Below are 19383 nucleotides of genomic sequence, written 5' to 3' on the forward strand. Positions count from 1 at the left end.
GTTCTGTCATCTTGGCAGCTGTGAAGTAGATTATGATCATTTCAAGAACCTATTACTGGTTTTGCTTCTGTGGAAGGTACTTGATGATTATGCTGCATCAGATGTGACAGCACTCACAACAACTGATGTTAATTGTTGATCAGGCGCTGGTCGGAGGGCTTCATATGCAGGTTAACTCATTTAAGTCTGACAGCAAGTCTATGTGTATGTATGATGGTGATCCCCTTCTTACCCACGAGATAATCAAGGCTCACAGAGGAGAAATAATTTGCCCAGTCACCCAGCCAGTAAGTGGCAGAGCCAGGATCCCACCCCAGGTAGCCTGGATGCAGAGACCACACTGTCACCCACCGCACAGGCAGCTTGTCCTCTTCTGATTTGTCTTGGGCGGCTCGACTCTGGGTTTACTTTCTCCTCCATGGCAGATGAAGAAGGAAGGGGAAAGAGGCAGGGCACCAAAGACTGACATACCACAGACCTTACGGAATCCCTGGTCTCAAAGGAACTATCATAGGACATTTTCACACCTCTTCATCAAATGATACTATCTATAGACCATTCAGTCAGATGCAGATTTCCATTCTTCTCCAGGAAGGAATTATTATTGCTCCTCTTATTAATTCATTTCAGTATTTAGCAGACTTCCCTGCCCTGAAGCTCTTCACACCCAACCCGACCGAGTCGTGTAAAGAGTTAGCCTGAGGTTTGGACATTGAGGCAATAACTAAAATTAACTCTGGACTTCTCTGTGGATTTTTTTAATCCATGTTCCATTGGCACAGTTCACTAGTATATACAAGCCTAACTAAAACGCATTAAGTCCCAGCTCGCTTTTGAGAGTTTGCCGCTGAGTATGCCGTTGAGGAAGAAAGCACGCGGTGGATTCTTTGCTGGCCACTGTCTCCAAACAACCCCCACTGGAAGGGACTCTGCCCATGCTCCACTGCGTTAGCACCCACAGGATCTCTGCTCAGAACCCCCAGGGAGCATTTGCCCAGCCACAAGGTTCTGATTACTGAAGCCTCTCCCCCGAGCTGCATCTGACCTGAATATCAGGTTGCTGGTGAGGAGACTCATTCACTGGAACTGGCCTTTGGAGCAGTGCTGACCGGACCATCCAGACTGCTGAGCCGGCCTCCAGTGACCTGGCACGCAGGACACGCGGGTGACAGCATTTCCCTCCGTGTTAGACGTTCCCCAGGTAGAAATGCAAGACGACCTAGAACTATAATGATCCTGTCTGTGTCATAAGAGCATCAGAGAGAACTTGGGTGAATTAAAAGTCCTAACGGATGTGCTTTCGGCCCACCAAATTCATGCAAAATATTAATTCCCTTGTCTTGTTGCTATTCATGAAATGGCGCAGATTAGAGAAGGCCCTGGTCATTGATTAAAGGACATTCAAGGGAATGAAGGATGACACGGGGAAAGGCCAACATGACGTTTTCACGTGTGTTCTACCTGGTTGGGGGGCCTGAGAGAAAGACAAGCTTCTCCTCTCCTCATCCCTGCTGGCACCGGTGGCCTCCCCATGCAGTGTTCCCTGTGCGCTTGGCCTCGGCTGAGGGAGAGGTGATGAAAAGGGGAGAGACAGCTCTCCGCCGCCAAGTAATCCTTCTGCCGATTGCCCTCTGGCTGAGAACTCAGTCACCCAACTTCAGGGAACTCTATCTGTTCTACTCCTTTAGTTTAAAAGGAGTTGCCATCCTGTCTCATTTCCCCCTTTGAAGTTCTATTTCAACGTGTGGCAAATTCTAGCAATGACTTAAGACTGATTTGGGCCTGGATGGGAAGGAGGACAGAGGTGGTGGAGGTTAGGACTTAGATCCCTTGACTGGAAGCTTCTCTTGCCACTCTTTCTGGGTAAGTACTGCTCTTTCCGTGCCCTTTTTATCAGAGGAAACAACTCTTAAGATCAATATAACCTCCAATTTGCTCAGAATCATAAACCCAGGGTTTATGTGTGGTCACCCATACCCTTTCTATCAAAATAAACAGGATTTTTTTTTTTTTAACACTTAGTGATTGATCACTTTGGGGTTGGAGGAGATAAAAAAATAAGAGACAAACTGCTTTTCATATAAATGCTATTTCTATAAATTGCATTTTAAATGTAATTCTTACGGTGTCAAAGCATGAAAGGAAAATTGAAAGATATTTGAAAAGACTTTAAAATTAAATGAAACCAAAAAAATAAGATTCCTTTATAAAACTGCTTTAACACTCTGTTGACAAGATGCCTGTAAATAATTTACATTTTGATCATACTTATTAAAGTCCATACTCTATATATTCCATTTTCCTTGCAAGATTTTTAGGATTTATTATTATTCATTATCTATTACATAATCCTAAGATCTGGAATAAAGGAATAAATGTCCTGAAGGCAGTATCATTATTAGATTTTCTGTTTGTACATAACTGAAGTTTTGACATTTACACAAGCAATGGGGTTAAGCAAACGTAAATTTCACATTTCCTCCACACCAGCTTTCCCTACCTCTCATGAATAAATGAAACTCTAATAATATAAATATGGTACCCTCACAATATAGAATCTATCTACAGATCTCGATCTCTCTCTCTCTCTCTGATGCAGGCCTAAAGGGAAATCAGAGACACCGTGCCCTCAGACAGGCACAGACACAAATGATTATTCTCACTTGACAGACCAACTGTACTGCTCTTTCCTTGTATTTCACTCCGGCCCCAGAGGGCTGGATCAGGAAAGAGACACTTGATAGCTGCTGGTTCCGTGGTTGAAATATTTGTGAAGTTAACGCATAATCTGAAAGCAGAAGCTAATAAATTATAGGGTGCTAATTGGAGCTGGAATGGAGCTGTCAATCATGTTATCCTAAACACAGGGAGACCCTCATACCCTAAAAAGGCAAAGCAGCCTTCAGCAACAGCTCCCAGTTGTTTCCAGCCTTGACTCGTACTCCAGCAGAAACATCGAGCCCAGGCAGAGTGGCCTCCGGGGAGTCGGCAGAGGTGGTTCTGCTAATCCAAGCTCACTTTAAGAAGAGAGACAGATTCTCTTTTAGGGGGAAAGAGCAGAATATTTTTACTAAAGAATTACTGTTTCGAGAAACATATTGTTTACAGAAATACATATATCGAATTGACTGGAATAATTATTACTTTGGTAAAACGTTACCCTTTATTTGGAATCTTTCACTTTACAAAACAGGTTTAACTCAACGAGAGAAAAAGCTAAAGGTCTCCACCGTACTGTCATGTCTACCTCGAGTTACAGTATCTCTCAGAGTTTTCCAACGCACACTTACGGAACTCAGCTCCTCTAGAACAAAAATAAGATGTCCAAATTTCCATTCCCTTACTGGAATTCATTTATTTCCCCCTAAAAAAGGAACAGCAGCATATTTCTTATTCCTGTGCTTTGTTCTCTTTTTTTTTTTTTAAGATTTTTTATTTATTTGACAGAGAGAGCATAAGCAGAGGGAGAAAGAGGGAGAAGCAGGCTCCCTGCTGAGCAAGGAGCACGATGTAGGACTCGATCCCGAGACCTTAGGATCATGACCCGGGCCGAAGGTAGCTCTTAACCGACTGAGCCACCCAGGTGTCCCCCTGTGTTTTGTTCTTAAAAACTCCCAGTAATCTCTGATTCTATTTATCTCCCACTGTGTCAAATGGCGGACGTGATTTTGTTCAAACTGTCCTCTTCTGTTCCATTTCTTATCAACACTGTAATTATTACATATGCAATATGTAATTATTACATATGAGAAAATTTAGGTTAAGGGTAAACCCAACTTTTGGAAAACAAAACTAAAGAATTAAAATTTTTTGATTCCTAATCAATATTTGCATGACTCTCACGATCGAGTTACTAGGCAGAAATTTTTACCAGCATTTATTTATGGAGTACATGCTTTGATCTCTATGTGTATTTACAACTAGTAAAATACTCTTATAATTTGGAAACTTCTTTAGCATACTTCAAATAAAAGTAGTTCTCACTCAGGAAAAGCAAATTACGTATCTTAAAATTCTACACACACAATGGCTCAAAACAACAATTATAACTGATGGGAATGCCGTGTTTGTTTCTTTTCCAGCTAATTCTCATTGCTACAGCCTTGCCCTTATTTTTGGCAACTCTATAATCGGCCCTGTGCCAATAACAGCACCATCAAGAAATGGGAGGAAAACAAAAATATATATTTTGTTGTCGTTGCTGTTTATTTTCACTAGGTACAATCTTACTTCTTTTTTCTTCATCTACCACATTTTACCCAATGTGTAACTCATCCCAGAAAATAATTGGAAATTTTTTCATCTAGTATCATATGACTTTTTTTAATATTGTACCTGCTTTTATTTTTTTAAGATTTTATTTATTCATTTGAGACACAGAGATACAGAGAGAGAGAGAGAGAGCATGAGCAGGGAGAGAGGCAGAGGGAGAGGGAGAAGCAGGCTCCCCGCTGAGCAGGGAGCCCGATGTGGGGCTCGATCCCAGGACCCTGGGATCATGACCTGAGCTGAAGGCAGATGCTTAACCATCTGAGCCGCCCAGGTGCCCCTGTACCTGCTTTTTTAATGGAAGTTTCTGATATCTTCGGAAGCACTGCTGAAAAGTTCTGTATTATTAGTGTTATCCCACCTTGCTTGGTGGAGTGTGAAATCCTGTTTTTACTTCAGACAATTTCTCCTCTATACCCAGAAACTGACAGAAAGCCACTGACAAACTTTTGGTAAGAAACACAGAGAACATAGCTTATGATATTTGTTCTTCCTTGTTCAAAGATTCCTAAAAATTTTTTTTTTTTTTTGCTTGCACTTTTTTAAAGGAGTAAGAAAAGAGGCTAGGGAAATGTCAGATTTATACCCTGAGGGAAAACAACAATGAAGGTGTATTCATCGGAATTGGTGAGAAGGAAAATTATTCACAATTTTAGACTTAACAGTTCCAAACTATGTAGTTAATTTAAAAAAATTGATAATACTGACACCTTCATCTTGCACTGATGTTTGAGATGTCTGGTTATTTGATATTTAAGGAATGGTGTTATTATAAATAAGACTGAAAAATTTAAAAATCCACTGCTGGGATTTTACTGCCGTCTCCCTTTTTTTGCTCGAGATATAAAATGTTTGAAACTGAAAAAGAAACATAAACAATGCTTCCCCGTCACGTATCAGGCTGCAGGTTAATATGGGCTTTAGGTCTTGCAAGAAAGAGAAGGTATAGATACCACTGAATCTCCCTATGTTACAGAACAGCAATAAGGGTGATATGTTAAGTGTTAATAAAACAACGGTTTAATAATGTATAATTTTTCAGGTCCTAAAAGCCTATGACTACATTTTTTACTGCTATTTTAGAACACATATTTCACTTTTGTTACCTCCTTTATTAGAGGAATTCTTAATTTGAACTCAATTACACAGCCTTTATTCTTTTTCTCCTTAATATAAACAGAAAAGTTCTAAAAGTGACAGGATAGAAAAGGCTTCGTATGTTGTCTTTTCATTTTCTGATCTAGTTCTTGTGCTTTCTTGTCCCGTGTATCCACATCAATGCTCAGAATGAAGCTAGAGCTATCTAGTCTTGGTTTCCAGGAGGACATCAAACTCACCATCAGATGATTTCAGCTCAACAGCACACAATCTGGAAATTAACAGGGTGCCGAAACACAATTCTGGTTGGCTGTTCTTCCAGCAGTCTGCAATGATTTTCTCATATTCTGCAGAAGGTTCTTTGTAAATTCTTACCTCCCACTGTATTAGAAAACCTTCACTCTAACTACCCTGTTATCCAAATGCTATCTATTCTCCAAAGTCTAGCTTAAGTTCTGCCTCTTCCACGAAGCCTTGTCTCCATACAAGACCCAGTGCACATTCTCGCCTTTATCGGGACTCTTACCACCTAAGATCTGTGTCACTTACTTGGCATTGATGTTATAACCTCTTGGGACAAAAGTTCAGCATTTAAAAAAAAAAAGTTCAGCATTTAAAAAAAAAAAGTTCAGCATTTAAGAGGTTGCAGTCACCCTAATGATCATCCCATTCACCCTTGATTTATAATATTCTTTACCCCCTTAACTGGATACTAAATACACTGAGCAAGTACCACCAATTATTGTATATGTGCTGCCGAAGCGAGCACTAAGTACCACCAATTATTGTGAAAAACACACACAAAATATTGCATTAGTTTTTTATATTTTGTTATGTGCAGACCAATTTAAAGATATAAGTTGAGCTGAGGTTTGGGGTAAAAGTTAAAAAAAGGAAAACTGTCTGGAAGCCTGCTTCAGTAAAGAAAACCCTCTTATTAGAAGGAGTGGGGAGAGGTTCTCCACTTTTAATAGGAGCCAGTGAGCGTCAAATATCGTTTTCCTGCACGTGTATCCCACTCCTTGTGCTCAAGACATCACTTCAACAATTGGCCTCTCTTCTTCCTGCATCATCAGTTTGCCTGCTCTACTGGGTCATTCCCATTAATATAAAACAGGCTGCAATATTCTTGCCTTTAAAAACAAACTCCTTTGACCCCTCTCCTTCCAGTTGCTCCTCTGTTCCCTCTAAATGACGAAATGCCTTACATGAGTTATCTTCTTGCCCTCTCCATTTACGTATTCATTTTCCTTTTATCCTCTCTAATTTAGCTTCCATTACACACACACTTGTCAAGGCCATCGGTTAGCTCCATATGTCTAAACCTGAAGATCAGTTCTCAGTATTCCTTGTATCTGTCTCATCAATAGGGGGATACCTCAGTTAAGATCCTCTGATAAGCAGATGTCAAGACACATACCGTGGACTGGCGGCCTTACCAATACATTCTAGTAAAGGTACTACATCTGGCATAGCAACTGTTACTGGGGCTCTATTTCGTTTAACTTGTGGTATGCAAGTCATTCTCCAGGATCCATGCAGTTTCTGTAGGAGCTCCAGTGAATTAAATGGAGATATGATAGAAGCCGTGAACCCTGCACCCTTCAGATCTTTAATGATGGCGCTAACCATTGTCATCCCCTGGGTTTCAACTTTACGGTTGGCTTTGTTTTGACGTGGCTAGGGGAGGGAAAGGAGGAGGGCAGCAGTTTCAGGGGTTTCAACTTGGCCAGATACCTGTGAAGGAGAGAGAGAGAAGGGACGATTGGATGGGAAGAGCTTCAGATTACAGTATAATCCTGGGAAAGTCACAGCTAGACTGAAAGGGAGCCCCCAAGTCAAAATGGTCTGTGAGTAGCCAATAACATCCACATCGTGTAGGAATGGCCCATTTCTAGTGCTTCTCTGCATTCAGTCTTTGAAAGGAAATGGCCCAAGGGGAGCACAGCCTGGCATAAATGTCACAGTAGATCTGAAAATACAGCCGCTGGAGGTGTCAATTAGCCATGCTCCCCACACAGCAGTTTCTCTCGAAAGATGATCTAAATAACACATCTCCGTGTCCACCACAGGGGACCATATAATTTATGGTCTGAACAAGATCACTTTTAAGTGCGGAAGGGGCACTGGTAGTAATTAATCCAGGACAAAGGCATAAGCTGGGACGATCCTGGGCGAACGGGTGCTTATGGCTACCCTGCCTGTCAATCATATTTGACACAGTTCATAATTCCATCCTTCTTCAAACATGTTGTTCCCTTGGTTTCCAGGATTCCACTCTCTTGATTTTCATACTACTTTTCTGAGCCCTCCTTCTCAGTCTTTGCTAGTCTTTCCTTAGCTCCCTATTATCTAAACATGGAGTGACTTTGGCCTCATGCTTAGATGTTCTCTCTTATTTATAGGCAGCCCTGGGTGAGCTGAACCCATCTCATGGCTAATCTCAGCCTTCCGTACAAATGGAATTCTCTTCAGCCTGAATCCCTCTCCTTCATCCCTCTCCAGCTGCACACTCAAGCATCTCCCCATAGACATCTAACAGCCATCTCAAAACTAACACATCCCAAACTGAACCTCTCATTGCCACCCTGCCTCTCAACATGAATCATCTCTCCTGTCTTCTGCATCTGAGCAAGTGATAACTTCCATTCTTCCTACTGCTCAGGTTAAAATCTTAATCTTTCTTCTCTCATATCCCATAATTAATTTGTCAGCAAAACCTCTCCCAAAAAACCCTCCAAATCAACCACTTTCATCACTTCCACCACTGTTTCACCACCTTCACTGCCAAGCCACCATCATCTCTTGCTTGGTTGATCATAATAACTTCTAGTTGATTTTCCTGCTTCTACCTCTCAGCCCCACCCTACTCTCAGGCTCCTCTCCACACATCTGGAATGATCCTTTCAAAACCTAAGTCACATTATATCTCTTGTTTGTTCAAAACTCTTTGGTGTTTTCCCATCACACACAGGGAATAGGCCAAAGTCCTCCTAATGGCCTACAACGGCCCATATGATGTAACCACCACTACCATGCTCCCCTCCTTCAGTTTACTCCTGACCTTGGTGCTGTTCCTTTCCAAGGCCAGTCATGCTTCCATCTCAGAGGGCTTTTGAACTTGCTTTTCCTTCTACTACATATACATATGACTACTTTTTTTTTTCAATTTGTTTCAGGTCTCCACTAAGTATCTCTTTATCAGTGTGGCCTTCCCTGGCTATTGTACATAAAATAACAACTGCTTTCATTCTCTCTCTCTCTAGCTATCCCTCAACCCCTGATTCATATTTCTATTAGCACTCAGCATCCTCTGACACATCTTATGTATTGAGCCACCTATATATATTGAGTAGATATTTTTTTAAGCTCTTATTTACAGGAGGAATGTTCTAGACTTTGGGACTATGCTCAAAGATGGACCAAATACATAATTCTCTGCATAACAACAAAAAATGTTTGAACTTTTCAAAGATGAATGTGGAGAAGTTAGAATGAAGTCTATTGCAGTTATGGAGGTTTGGCTCAGAATATCTATTCTGATTTTCTTCTACCATGACTTCCCTCTCCTGTAGAGAGCAGAGGGCTACGACAAATGTTTCCCCAATTCATGTTCAGCTGGTGATCCAAGTTTGATTCAGGTTCTATATCAGACGCAATCACATGAGACTTGAAATTTGAACTGAGATAAATGGGATGCTGGGCATATATTTTATCAATGGTTATTATAGCAAATGTGGTGTAGTTCTGCAGCCAAACTCTGTCTCTGAGGCTTGTTGATTTGACAGAAATGGCTTCTTGCTACTAGAAAAGGTGGCATCACGTGGGATCCCGAAGCTTCCTAATTTTGCACGTGAGGTTTCCTGATTGGGGCATAGTGGTGCTGTTCCAGGACCAATAACAGTAGCTAATTGACTGGCTCTGACTGAGGCAGCCCTATATTTATATATATAATAAGGGAAGCCTCCTGATTTGACAAACAGCTTCCTGATCATGGCAGGAGAAGCAGCTCCTTTGGCAGCCTGGTTCTGCAGTGCAGACTTGAAAGTAGATTCTGGAATTTCATCTTACCGATTTACATTCGACCATTTCAATAATTCTGCAAAGCCATCCAACATGCTGTAATAAATCCGTTTATTCAAATTGCCTAGAGTGGAATCTGTTCTCTGCATCAGAATATTGACAAATATGAAACCCCAAAGAGAAGATACTGAGTACATAAAAGGATATTTTTTAAAGGATATTTTTAAGTAAATCAAATAATTGATTGAGTAATAATAATTGACCCTAATAGTAGGTTTCCCACTGTGACTTCTCTCTTTTTCACTCCCAGTTATTTTCTCCTTCTCCACTCTACTCCTCTCTGTTGCCTTGCCATTTAGAGGAAGACTATACAGTCAGCTATAATACCTGCAAGGAAATGTTCTTTTGAAAGGCAATGTTATATTTTTAATTTGCATTTTTGACTCTCTTCAATATGGTTCAAGATCTCAATTCAAATCAAATTTATTTCCCATTTTATCATCAAGTGTACATTCTCTTAGATTTTTCTTTTACTTAAAAAAATCCTTACTGCTAAACTTGCTTCCTTTTGGTCCTCATTCCCTTTTTCTTTTGAAAAACTACATTTAAAAAAATTTTTTTTTTCAATTTCTTTAAACCTCTCCCATAAAAAAGAATAGTTCACTATCTCTCTTGCTCCCCCAACCCCACCTCTTGCACACAGCAAACACCAATCTGTTCTCCATATCTATGAACCTGGGTTTTCTCTCTCTCTCTCTATTATTCTTTTTTTAAGAGTTCACATATAAGAGAGGCCATACAATATTTGTCTTTTTCTGTCTGACTTATTTCACTTAGCATAATGCCCTTGAGGTCAATCCATGTTGTCATAAATGGCAAAATTTCATTCTTTTTATGGCTAAATAATAGCCCATTGTATATATACACCACAAATTTTTTTATCCATTCATCCATTAATGAACATTTAGGTTCTTTCTATATCTTGGCTACTGTAAATAATGCTGCTTTGAACAAGGGGGTGCATACATCTTTTCTAATTAGTGTTTTTGTTTTCTTCTGATAAATACCCACAAGAGAAATTGCTGGATCATATGGTATTTCTATTTTTAATTTTTTAAGGAACCTCCATGCCTTTTTGCATAGGGGTTGTAATAATTCACATTCCCATCAACAGTGCACAAGGGTGCCCTTTTTTCCACATCTTTGCCAACACTTGTTAGTTCTTGTCTTTTGATAATGGCCATTCTAACCAGTGTAATGATACCTCATTGTGGTTTTGAGTTTCATTACCCTGATGAGTAATGATTCCCCATCTTTTCATGTACCTATTGGCCACCTGTATATGTCTTCTTTGGAAAACTGTCTATTCAGATCTTCTGCTGATTTTTAAAAAGTTTTTATTTTAATTCCAGTTAGTTAACATACAGTGTTACATTAGTTTCAAGTGTACAATCTAGTAATTCAACAATTCCATACATCACCAGGTTCTCATCACAAAAAATGCACTCCTTAATCCCCATCACCTATTTCACCCATCCCCCTACACCCTCCTCCCTTCTGGTAACCATCAGTTAGTTTGTTCTCTATAATTATGAGTCTGTTTCTTGGTTTTTCTCTCTCTCTCTCTTTTTTTCCCCTTTGCTCACTTGTTTTGTTTCTTAAATTCCACGTATGAGTGAAAACATATGGTATTTGTCTTTCTCTGACTTATTTTGCTTAGCATTATACCCTCTAGCTCCAACCATGTCGTTGCAAATTCTTCTGCCCTATTTTTAAAGATTTATTTATTTATTTAAGAGAGAGAGAGAGAGAGAGAATGAGCAGGGGGAGGGAGAGAGAATCCCCAAGCAGACTCCCGGCTGAGCAGAGCCTGAGGCAGGGCTTGATCTCACAACCCTGAGATCATGACCTGAGCCGACATCAAGAGCTGGATGCTTAACTGACTGAGCCACCTAAGCGTCCCTCTTCTGCCCTTTTTTAAATCAGATTGTTTTTAGTTATTGAGTTGTATGAGTTCTTTGTATATTTTAGGTATTAGCCCCTTACCAAATAAATGATTTGCAATTATTTTCTCCCATTCAGTAGGTTGTCTTTTCATTTTGTTGATGGTTTCTTTTGTTGTGCAGAAGTTTTATAGTTTCATGTATTTCCATTTGTTTATTTTTGCTTTTGTTGCTTTTGCTTGTGTCATATTTAAAAAAAATCATCAACAAGACTTACGTCAAGGAGCTTACTGCCTATGTTTTCTTCTAAGAGTTTTATGGTTTCAGGTCTTATATTCAAGTCTCTACTCCATCTTGAGCTCATTTTTGTGTATGGTGTAAGATAGTTATCCAGTTCCATTCTTTTACATGTGGCTGTCCAATTTCCCAACACCAGTTATTGCAGGGACTGTCCTTTCTCCATTGTATCTTCTTGGGTTCTTAGTCATCCGTTAATCAACCATATATGTGTGGCTGTCTGTTCTGTTGATCTAAATGTCTGTTTTTATGCCAACACTACTGTTTTAATTACTGTAGCTTTGTAGTATAGCTTGAAATCAAGAAGCGTGATGCCTCCAGCTTTGTTCTTTTTCAAGATTCCTTTGGTTATTTGGGGTTTTGTGGTTTCATGCAAATTTTAGAATTGTTTGTTCCATTTCTGTGAAAAATACCATTAAAATTTTGATAGGGATTGCATTGAATCTATATATTGCTTTGGGTAGTATGGATATTTTAACAATATTAATTCTTCCAATCCATAAGTACAGAATATCTTTCCATTTGTTTATGTCTTCTTCAATTTGTTTCATTAATGCCTTGTAGCTTTAAATATATAGATCTTTCACCTCTTTGGCTGAATTTACACCTAGTTATCTCACTCTTCTTGATGCAATTATAAATGGGATTTACTTAATTTCTCTTTCTAATAGTTTGCTATTAATGTAAAAAAAACACAACAGATTTTTGTGTATTGATTTTGTATCCTGCAACATTGCTGAATTTATTAGTTCTAATATTATTTTGATGGAGTGGTTAGTGTTTTCTATATATAATATCATGTCATCTGCAAACAGTGACAGTTTTACTCATTCCTTTCCAGGTTAGGTGTCTTTTATTTCTTTTTCTTGCCTAATTGCTCTGGCTAAGACATCCAATACTATGCTGAACAGAAGTGCTGAGAATGGACATCCTTGTCTTGTTCCTGGTCTTAGAGGAAAAGCTTTTGGCTTTTCACCATTAAGTATGATGTTAACTGTGGGCTGGTTATAAATGACCTTTATTATGTTGAGGTACATTCCCTCTATACTCACTTTGTTGTGAGTTTTTATCATTAATGGATGTCAAATTTTGTCAAATAATTTTCCTGTGTCTATTGAGATGCTTATGTGATTTTTATCCTCCATTTTGTTAAAGTTGTGTATCACATTGACTGATTTGTAGATATTGAAACATCCTTGTATCTCTGGAATAAGTTCCATTTGATCATGGTGTAAGATACTTTTAGTGTATTATCATATATATTTTTGCTTATTTATTATGTCTTTTCTCCCACCTGGAATGCTAGAATGTAACCTCCACCGAGGCAGAGACTTTGCTTTATTACTCCATTCCTAGTGCCTATAACAATGCTTGCTATATGGCAAGCACTCAAAAAATATTTATTGAATGAGTGAATGAATGAATAGGTAGATCTACAAAGGAGCAGTAAACCACAGCATATCCATCCTAAGAGATTTTATGTAGCCATTAGAAACATTCTCAAAGGCCATTCTGAGGATAAAAGGTGGGTTTGAGACAGGGAAGAAACTGATAATGGTAAAATAAATTATTGCCTCCTCTACATATGTTCTCCATCATTTCAAGGGCTTCCAGAATTTCAGGCCTATCCTAAGTCTGGCCTGAACCTCAAAGCAGTCTCCTAACTTCTATAATCTATCTAGGTCTTAGGAGATGACTCAGGATCAAAAGAATCCTCTTGAGCTCCCCTTGGCATTAGACCAATTTTCTGACATCCATTCTAAGAGCTACAAGTGAAGACTTGTTGTGAAATGTGTTGTAAAAAGATGATGAGAAAATCAGCCAATTAATCCATTAAACATTATTTTGGCTGAGAGAAGATACAAAGGGTTAAAATATGTCACCTTGTCTTCAGAGAGCTTGCTATTTATTCAAGTGGGTAAGATACATAGAAATTGGATGGAGATATATGTGGCTACTGCTAAATAAGATGCAAGGACAAGAAGGGCAACAGTAATTTCGAGAAGGGAGAGGAGAGGCAGTTAAGGACAAGCCTTTCCAAACAGTGGGAATATGAGCTGATCCTAAAGGATGAGTGCAATTCAGACAAGCAGGGAATAGATAAGGAGTCCCACAAGGCCAGGCAAAACCAGGATGGGTGAGCAACAGAACGTATCTGGGCCCAGGGACAGGCTCTTTTCTCAAGGGCATTTTAAGTAAAACATTTTCATCAGAATTACATCAACATATTGATTTTATCTAGGTAAATCTTTGTTTGGTTGGCAATGTTAAATTATAAACAATATTTCTTTTCTTTTTTGTACCTCTTAATCATTACCCTTCACCTATTTCACCTATCCCTCTCCCACCCTACCCCTCTCCCACCCTACCCCTCTGGCAACCACTAGTTTGTTCTCTATATTTATAGTCTGTTGTGTTGTTGTTGTTGTTTGTAAACAATATTTTTCATTTGCAACTTACTTTTCCTCATGAATTATTTCTTTTCCTTGAACAATTTAAAATGAAATTTAGATGGATGCACCTAAAGTGTATTTTGCTAAGTGAAATAAGTCAGACAGAGAAAGACAAATACCATATAATTTCACTTACACGTGGAATCTAAAAAAATAAAACAAATGAACGAATAAAACAAAACAAACAGACTCATAGGTACAGGAAACAAACTGTTAGTTACCAGAGGGGGAGGGTGAAGGTGAAATAGGTGAAGGAGATTAAGAGGTACAAATTGCTAGTTATAAAATAAATAAGTCATGGGATGTAATGTACCTAGGGAATATAAGCATAAGGAATATAGTCAATAATACTGTAATAACTTTGTATGGCAACAGATGGTAACTAGACCTATTGTGGGAATCATTTTGTAATGTATAAAAATATCAAATTACCATGATATATGCCTGAATCGAACAGGATATTTTATGCCAACTATGCTTCAATGAGAAAAAAATAAAGTAAAATGAAAGTTAGATTTATTGATTGGCTTTTGTATTATTGTGTTTTAGTCTTACCAATTTTAACTTTTGCCTTTGGGAGCCATTTTTTTTTCCAAGTCAAATTTTGCAGATAAAAAGTTTATCACGAATATTATATTCTTCCATCAATTTTTAGTGGATTTTTAAAATATTTTTTAAGAGTTTATTTATTGATTGATTTAGAGAGTGAGAGAGCACAAGTAGGGGGAGCAGCAGAGGGAGCAGCAGAGGGAGAGGCAGAAGTAGGCTCCCCACTGAGCACAGAGCCCAGAGCAGGTTCCCAGGACCCTGGGATCATGACCTGAGCCGAAGGCAGACGCTTAACCAACTGAGCCACCCAGGTGCCCCTTTAGTAAAAAATATTTTAACAAGTAGTATTTTTAGCCATTGCCAATTTTTCCCTCTTGATTATAAGATCTAATTTTTCCAGAATTAACTTATATAGTTTTCAATATTACCAGTCATTTGTATTTTATCACTTTATAATAAATTTTACCCATGAGATTTCAGCCACTATTTTATTTTGTATTAAATATTTCTATCAATATTATTCATTATGAATTATTAAAAAGACTACTAATTTACATTTATAGCCTCGCGGAAACATGATATTTTATTTATTTATTTGACAGAGAGACAGACAGAGAGAGAGAGCACAAGCAGAGGGAGAGGGAGAAGCAGGCTCCCTGCTGAGCCGGGAGCCCGACACGGGGCTCAATCCCAGGACCCTGGGATCATGACCTGAGCCGAAGGCAGCTGCTTTAACCAACTGAGCCACCCAGGTGCCCCTGAAACATGATATTTTATGGGCTCTTCGCCTCAGCTATTCTGTAAGTTTCTCTATTGTCCAAATTGTAATGCAAATGTGCTGAAAACCCAGTTCTTCTACATACTTTTCATCTCTTTTTGTCTATTCCAAAATAAAGGTCCATGCCACTGGCAGAGTGAAAGTCCTGGTTGCAAGCAACAGAAACTGACTCCAGCTGATTTAAAAGAAAAACATTTATTAAAAGGATAGGAGGGTAACTCACAAAATCCCTGGGAGGGCTTGAGAGCCAGACTGGAGCCGGAGCACTGGCTAAAAGCAGACAGCAGAACCAGTCTGATCTGGCTACCCGGACTGCGAGAGGCACCAGGCTCCAGATCTGCTCTGCAGACTGTCTTGGCCCTGGACACAGGATGCCAGGAGTCAGACCAGTGACAGTCGCCGCCACCACCTGGGAAGACTAACTGTGGGCCCTGTTTCTTTGCTTCCTTACCTCTCAATTAGAAGCATGCGGTAGGTGTGTCTGAGTGGTGGGGGTCACATGCCTGCCTTCTTACTACAAGAGATCTTGGGGGAAGCAAATCGAATGTAGCTCCCACCCAGAAGATACAGGTGGAGGAATTCCCCAGCATGGCAAGGGGCGTCATATGCTGGGCTATTGAGAAGAATGATAAATGTCCATTAGAACATCAGAAGATTAGAGAGAAAATATCCCGCTTTGTTCCATGGAATCACAGTTATAGCAGAGGCCACAGGTCCTGGACATTTCCTTGGGGGCCGTCCCACACAGAACTCACACACCGACTTGCCTGTGTCCCTCATCATGCAGCCGACCATCGGTGCAGCCTCTCAGGCAGTAAGCAAGTTAAAAAAAGAACCAAATTATCCCTGGTGCAAATGGATATGTGATCCTCTTCCAGGAGTAGTTTTTAGCAAATTTTATAATCAAAGTATTTTCTGTATCTAGCAAACATCCTGTATACTGCAACTGATAACACACAGAATGCTTTCATTAGCGTTGCCCTTGGAGGAATTGAGGCACTCAGATTTAAATGGGTGACTGCAAAAACACGATTGGCTTTAAATCAGAGCATTTCTCTGAAGAAATGTTTTTAATAGTTCTCATTTAGATATCTATTATTTCATGTAGTTGCTAAAAAATCACAGAGCTTAAATTAACATCATACAATCATTTATATTTAGTTTTAAGGAGAGTTGATACTAAGTGTAATCTTAAGTATTTTATGTATAAGATAGATACAGCAAATGAAAACGATCTTTATATTAGCTAAATTCCATAGCAGCACACAAGTCACAGAGCGATTTTTCTATAACCCAAAGTTCATGGAATGTTAAACTTTAGGACTTAGAGCTCTCTGAAGCTGCTCTTCCAAGGCTCAAAATACAAAGTACTTTAGAGTAGTCATTAAAGACAATATTTTATTGTAGTAATAGCATTCCAAATGATCTCTCATGTCCCAAGTGCTGGTTCCTTCTGTATGTGTGGAGTTACTTAGTCATTTCCAGATATAAATATATATATCTGTAGCTCAGTCGACCCCCTGAGCATGCTCTTCATCCCCCTCCTTCAGGTCCCTGAACATAGCTCTTTTGTCTCTCACCATCTAACCAAGATGCTTCTGGTCCAGCCCAGACTGAAGGGTGGGCAATGGACTAAGGGGCCTCAAGGGAGGGGAGGGCAGTTTCCCTTCCAGATTCTTGAGTCTTCCTAAGCTTTCCTAATGTTTAGTGGTTCACTTGGGAATTCTGCTGAAGGTTAGGCAGTTGTTATGGGGATTGTCACAACTGAAATCAAATGGCTCTTGGAACCAAGAATTCAGGAAGTCAGGAACTTTTCAGTGTTAATTTGGAGTCATAGACTACCACCACATCTATCATTCTACTAGGGTTTTCTTTCAGTAACTACTTAATGGGAGTGTTTATCTCAACTCCGCATTTCCCAAACAGAGCTACTAATCAGACCCATCTCTACATCCACTATGAGTGAGACGGGCATAGTTCAGGCCTTCAGGCTTGCCAGGAGGACAGTAAGCCACTTGTTTTTCTTGGCAGAGATCTTTGTCCACATGTGGTTCCTTCTCTTCTTTCCTCAGACCACAAGATTCAGATTCCTTGGAGCCTAGAGGACCCTTGGAATTTTCTTCACCTTGGCTACATCCTGTGGCAAGTACCATATAGTTTAAGCCTTCTTGGTTCTTGGTTTCCATTAAGGCTATTGACATAACGTCACCTGAATTCAAACAGATCACACTGCCATCTTCATCTGTGACAAAAAAAATGTAAAGATTATACTAGTATCTATTTGACCTTCTGTATCTCTAATATACAGACTGTACAAGAATTATAACAATACCAACCATAAACATTGGTTCGGCAAACATTTATGAGGACCACCAGGGAATACAAAGAAACAAGATACGCTCCTTGTCTTGAGGCTCCTTGTCTTTGAGGCTCATCATAGGGGAGCAGAAACATTACTATAGAAGACAATGTGTGCTGTATATAATAAAGGAATATGTAAAATGTGGGGAGAGAGCAGAGAGGATAACTCTGCCATAAGTGAACAGGTCACAGCCTTGGGGATAGGAATTAAGTGGCCTTACAATGGCCCTTTTTGTCTAAAGTGCTTACCTTTTAGTCCACCAGCTCAAATATCCACCTTGAAAGATACATTCTTTTTGATTGAGTAATTTAATCATATATTAAGATATTTATTGGATGCTTAACACACGCCAGGCTGTGTTCTAAGTATTGATGAGACAACAATGAACAAAGCAAAGTTGTTCCTCTTCGGGATTTACATTCTAATGGCGGGGAGACAGACAATAAACTAGCAGCCAACTAAGTCTGTGTCGGGTGGTGACGAGTGGCAGCAAAAGGGGGCAAGAAAATAACGGTGGGCATGAAAGGGGGTAGCTACTTTAGATGAAACGTCAGCAAAGTCCTCTCTAACGAGGTACATTGCAAGTAGGGACCTGAACTAAGTGAGAGAATTCAGCACTTGGGTATCTGAGGAAGAATGTTCAAGGAAAAGAGAACAGCGAGAACAAGGACCCCGAGGCAAGAGCACACTGAGTATGAATTGGTGTGAATGGTCCCCTTCAGCTGTCTATCTCCCTGGGACATGTTGCATTAGTACTACTTAGCAAATAAACTAGCATGCTTATGACCTCATAAGGCTGATAGGAAATGGAGAGGCCTGGCAAGTTTGAGTTGAGGGAGAAGGAAACTGACATGAAATATAATAACACTGATCACTATTGTTGTTGTTCACACGGAGAACCTACTATGTGCCAGGCACTGTTCTAAACTATATATGTATATTAACTCACTCTTCTATTAAGTAGATGTTGGTATCATCCCCATTTAACATTTGGGGAAACTGAGGCACAGAGGGGTTAAATAATTTGCCCAAGGTCACACAGCTGTAATTTGAACCCAGACAGTGTCCCCATATTCACCCTCCCCGATGGAAGGGCAGAGCTGCCGTGCTCTGTGAGGAGGAGCCAAGTGGGTGGGCAGTGTGCCCCATAGGAGTCCTTGAAAGGCACAGACTCTGGATGCTCATGTGTGGGGTCAGGGTGGCTGGGCAGAAAAATGGGCAGCTAGAGGGTAATTTGCCTTCTTCACAATTACGCTTATTATTATTTTGTCTTTCTCTACTTAAAGACTGACCTTTTTTCCATAGAAAAGTAGAAGAATTCTTGCGGAAACCTAATAGCAGAGCTTCTGAAACATTTCACAAAATCTAGGTAATCAAAAGGGACAAGTACACAATATAAACATAAATATATAAATGTGTATTATGGGGATTGTTTGTTGGTGATCAATGCTTTCCAATTGCTGAGTGTTATTACCTGGATGAAAAATTTATGATTAGAAATATTCCTGTTCTTTCAAAATGGATGATATTTTACAAATCAGAAACATTTTGGTCAACAGAGGGTGGTCCTTCCTTTGTCTCCATTATTCTTCCAGCAAGAAGCTTCCAGAT

General features: G+C 39.5%; 1 protein-coding gene and 2 long non-coding RNA genes across 5 annotated transcripts in view; 2 read left to right on the plus strand and 1 right to left on the minus strand.

Moving 5' to 3' along the window:
* Positions 1-87: 87 nt before the first annotated feature.
* On the plus strand, positions 88-17552 carry LOC129045524 (uncharacterized). Its single transcript, XR_008505371.2, has 4 exons — positions 88-1863; positions 15235-15432; positions 15529-15881; positions 17483-17552. It is a non-coding gene; the product is annotated as an uncharacterized LOC129045524 (long non-coding RNA).
* ROS1 (ROS proto-oncogene 1, receptor tyrosine kinase) overlaps positions 17220-19383 on the minus strand; it is a 103606-nt gene continuing 101442 nt past the window's right edge. For both annotated transcript variants that reach the window (XM_064598033.1, XM_064598032.1), the window contains exon 44: positions 17220-17652. In XM_064598033.1, the coding sequence (XP_064454103.1) occupies positions 17342-17652 (311 nt within the window). In that variant the 3' untranslated portion in view covers positions 17220-17341. The remainder of the gene's footprint in view (positions 17653-19383) is intronic.
* LOC135365607 (uncharacterized) overlaps positions 17645-19383 on the plus strand; it is a 30626-nt gene continuing 28887 nt past the window's right edge. For both annotated transcript variants that reach the window (XR_010413743.1, XR_010413742.1), the window contains exon 1: positions 17645-19141. This is a non-coding gene — a long non-coding RNA (uncharacterized LOC135365607). The remainder of the gene's footprint in view (positions 19142-19383) is intronic.

Source organism: Mirounga angustirostris, unplaced genomic scaffold, assembly GCF_029215605.1.
Source record: "Mirounga angustirostris isolate CCGP_5_RB_7025 unplaced genomic scaffold, mMirAng1.0.hap1 SCAF_8, whole genome shotgun sequence".
Taxonomy (NCBI): domain Eukaryota; kingdom Metazoa; phylum Chordata; class Mammalia; order Carnivora; family Phocidae; genus Mirounga; species Mirounga angustirostris.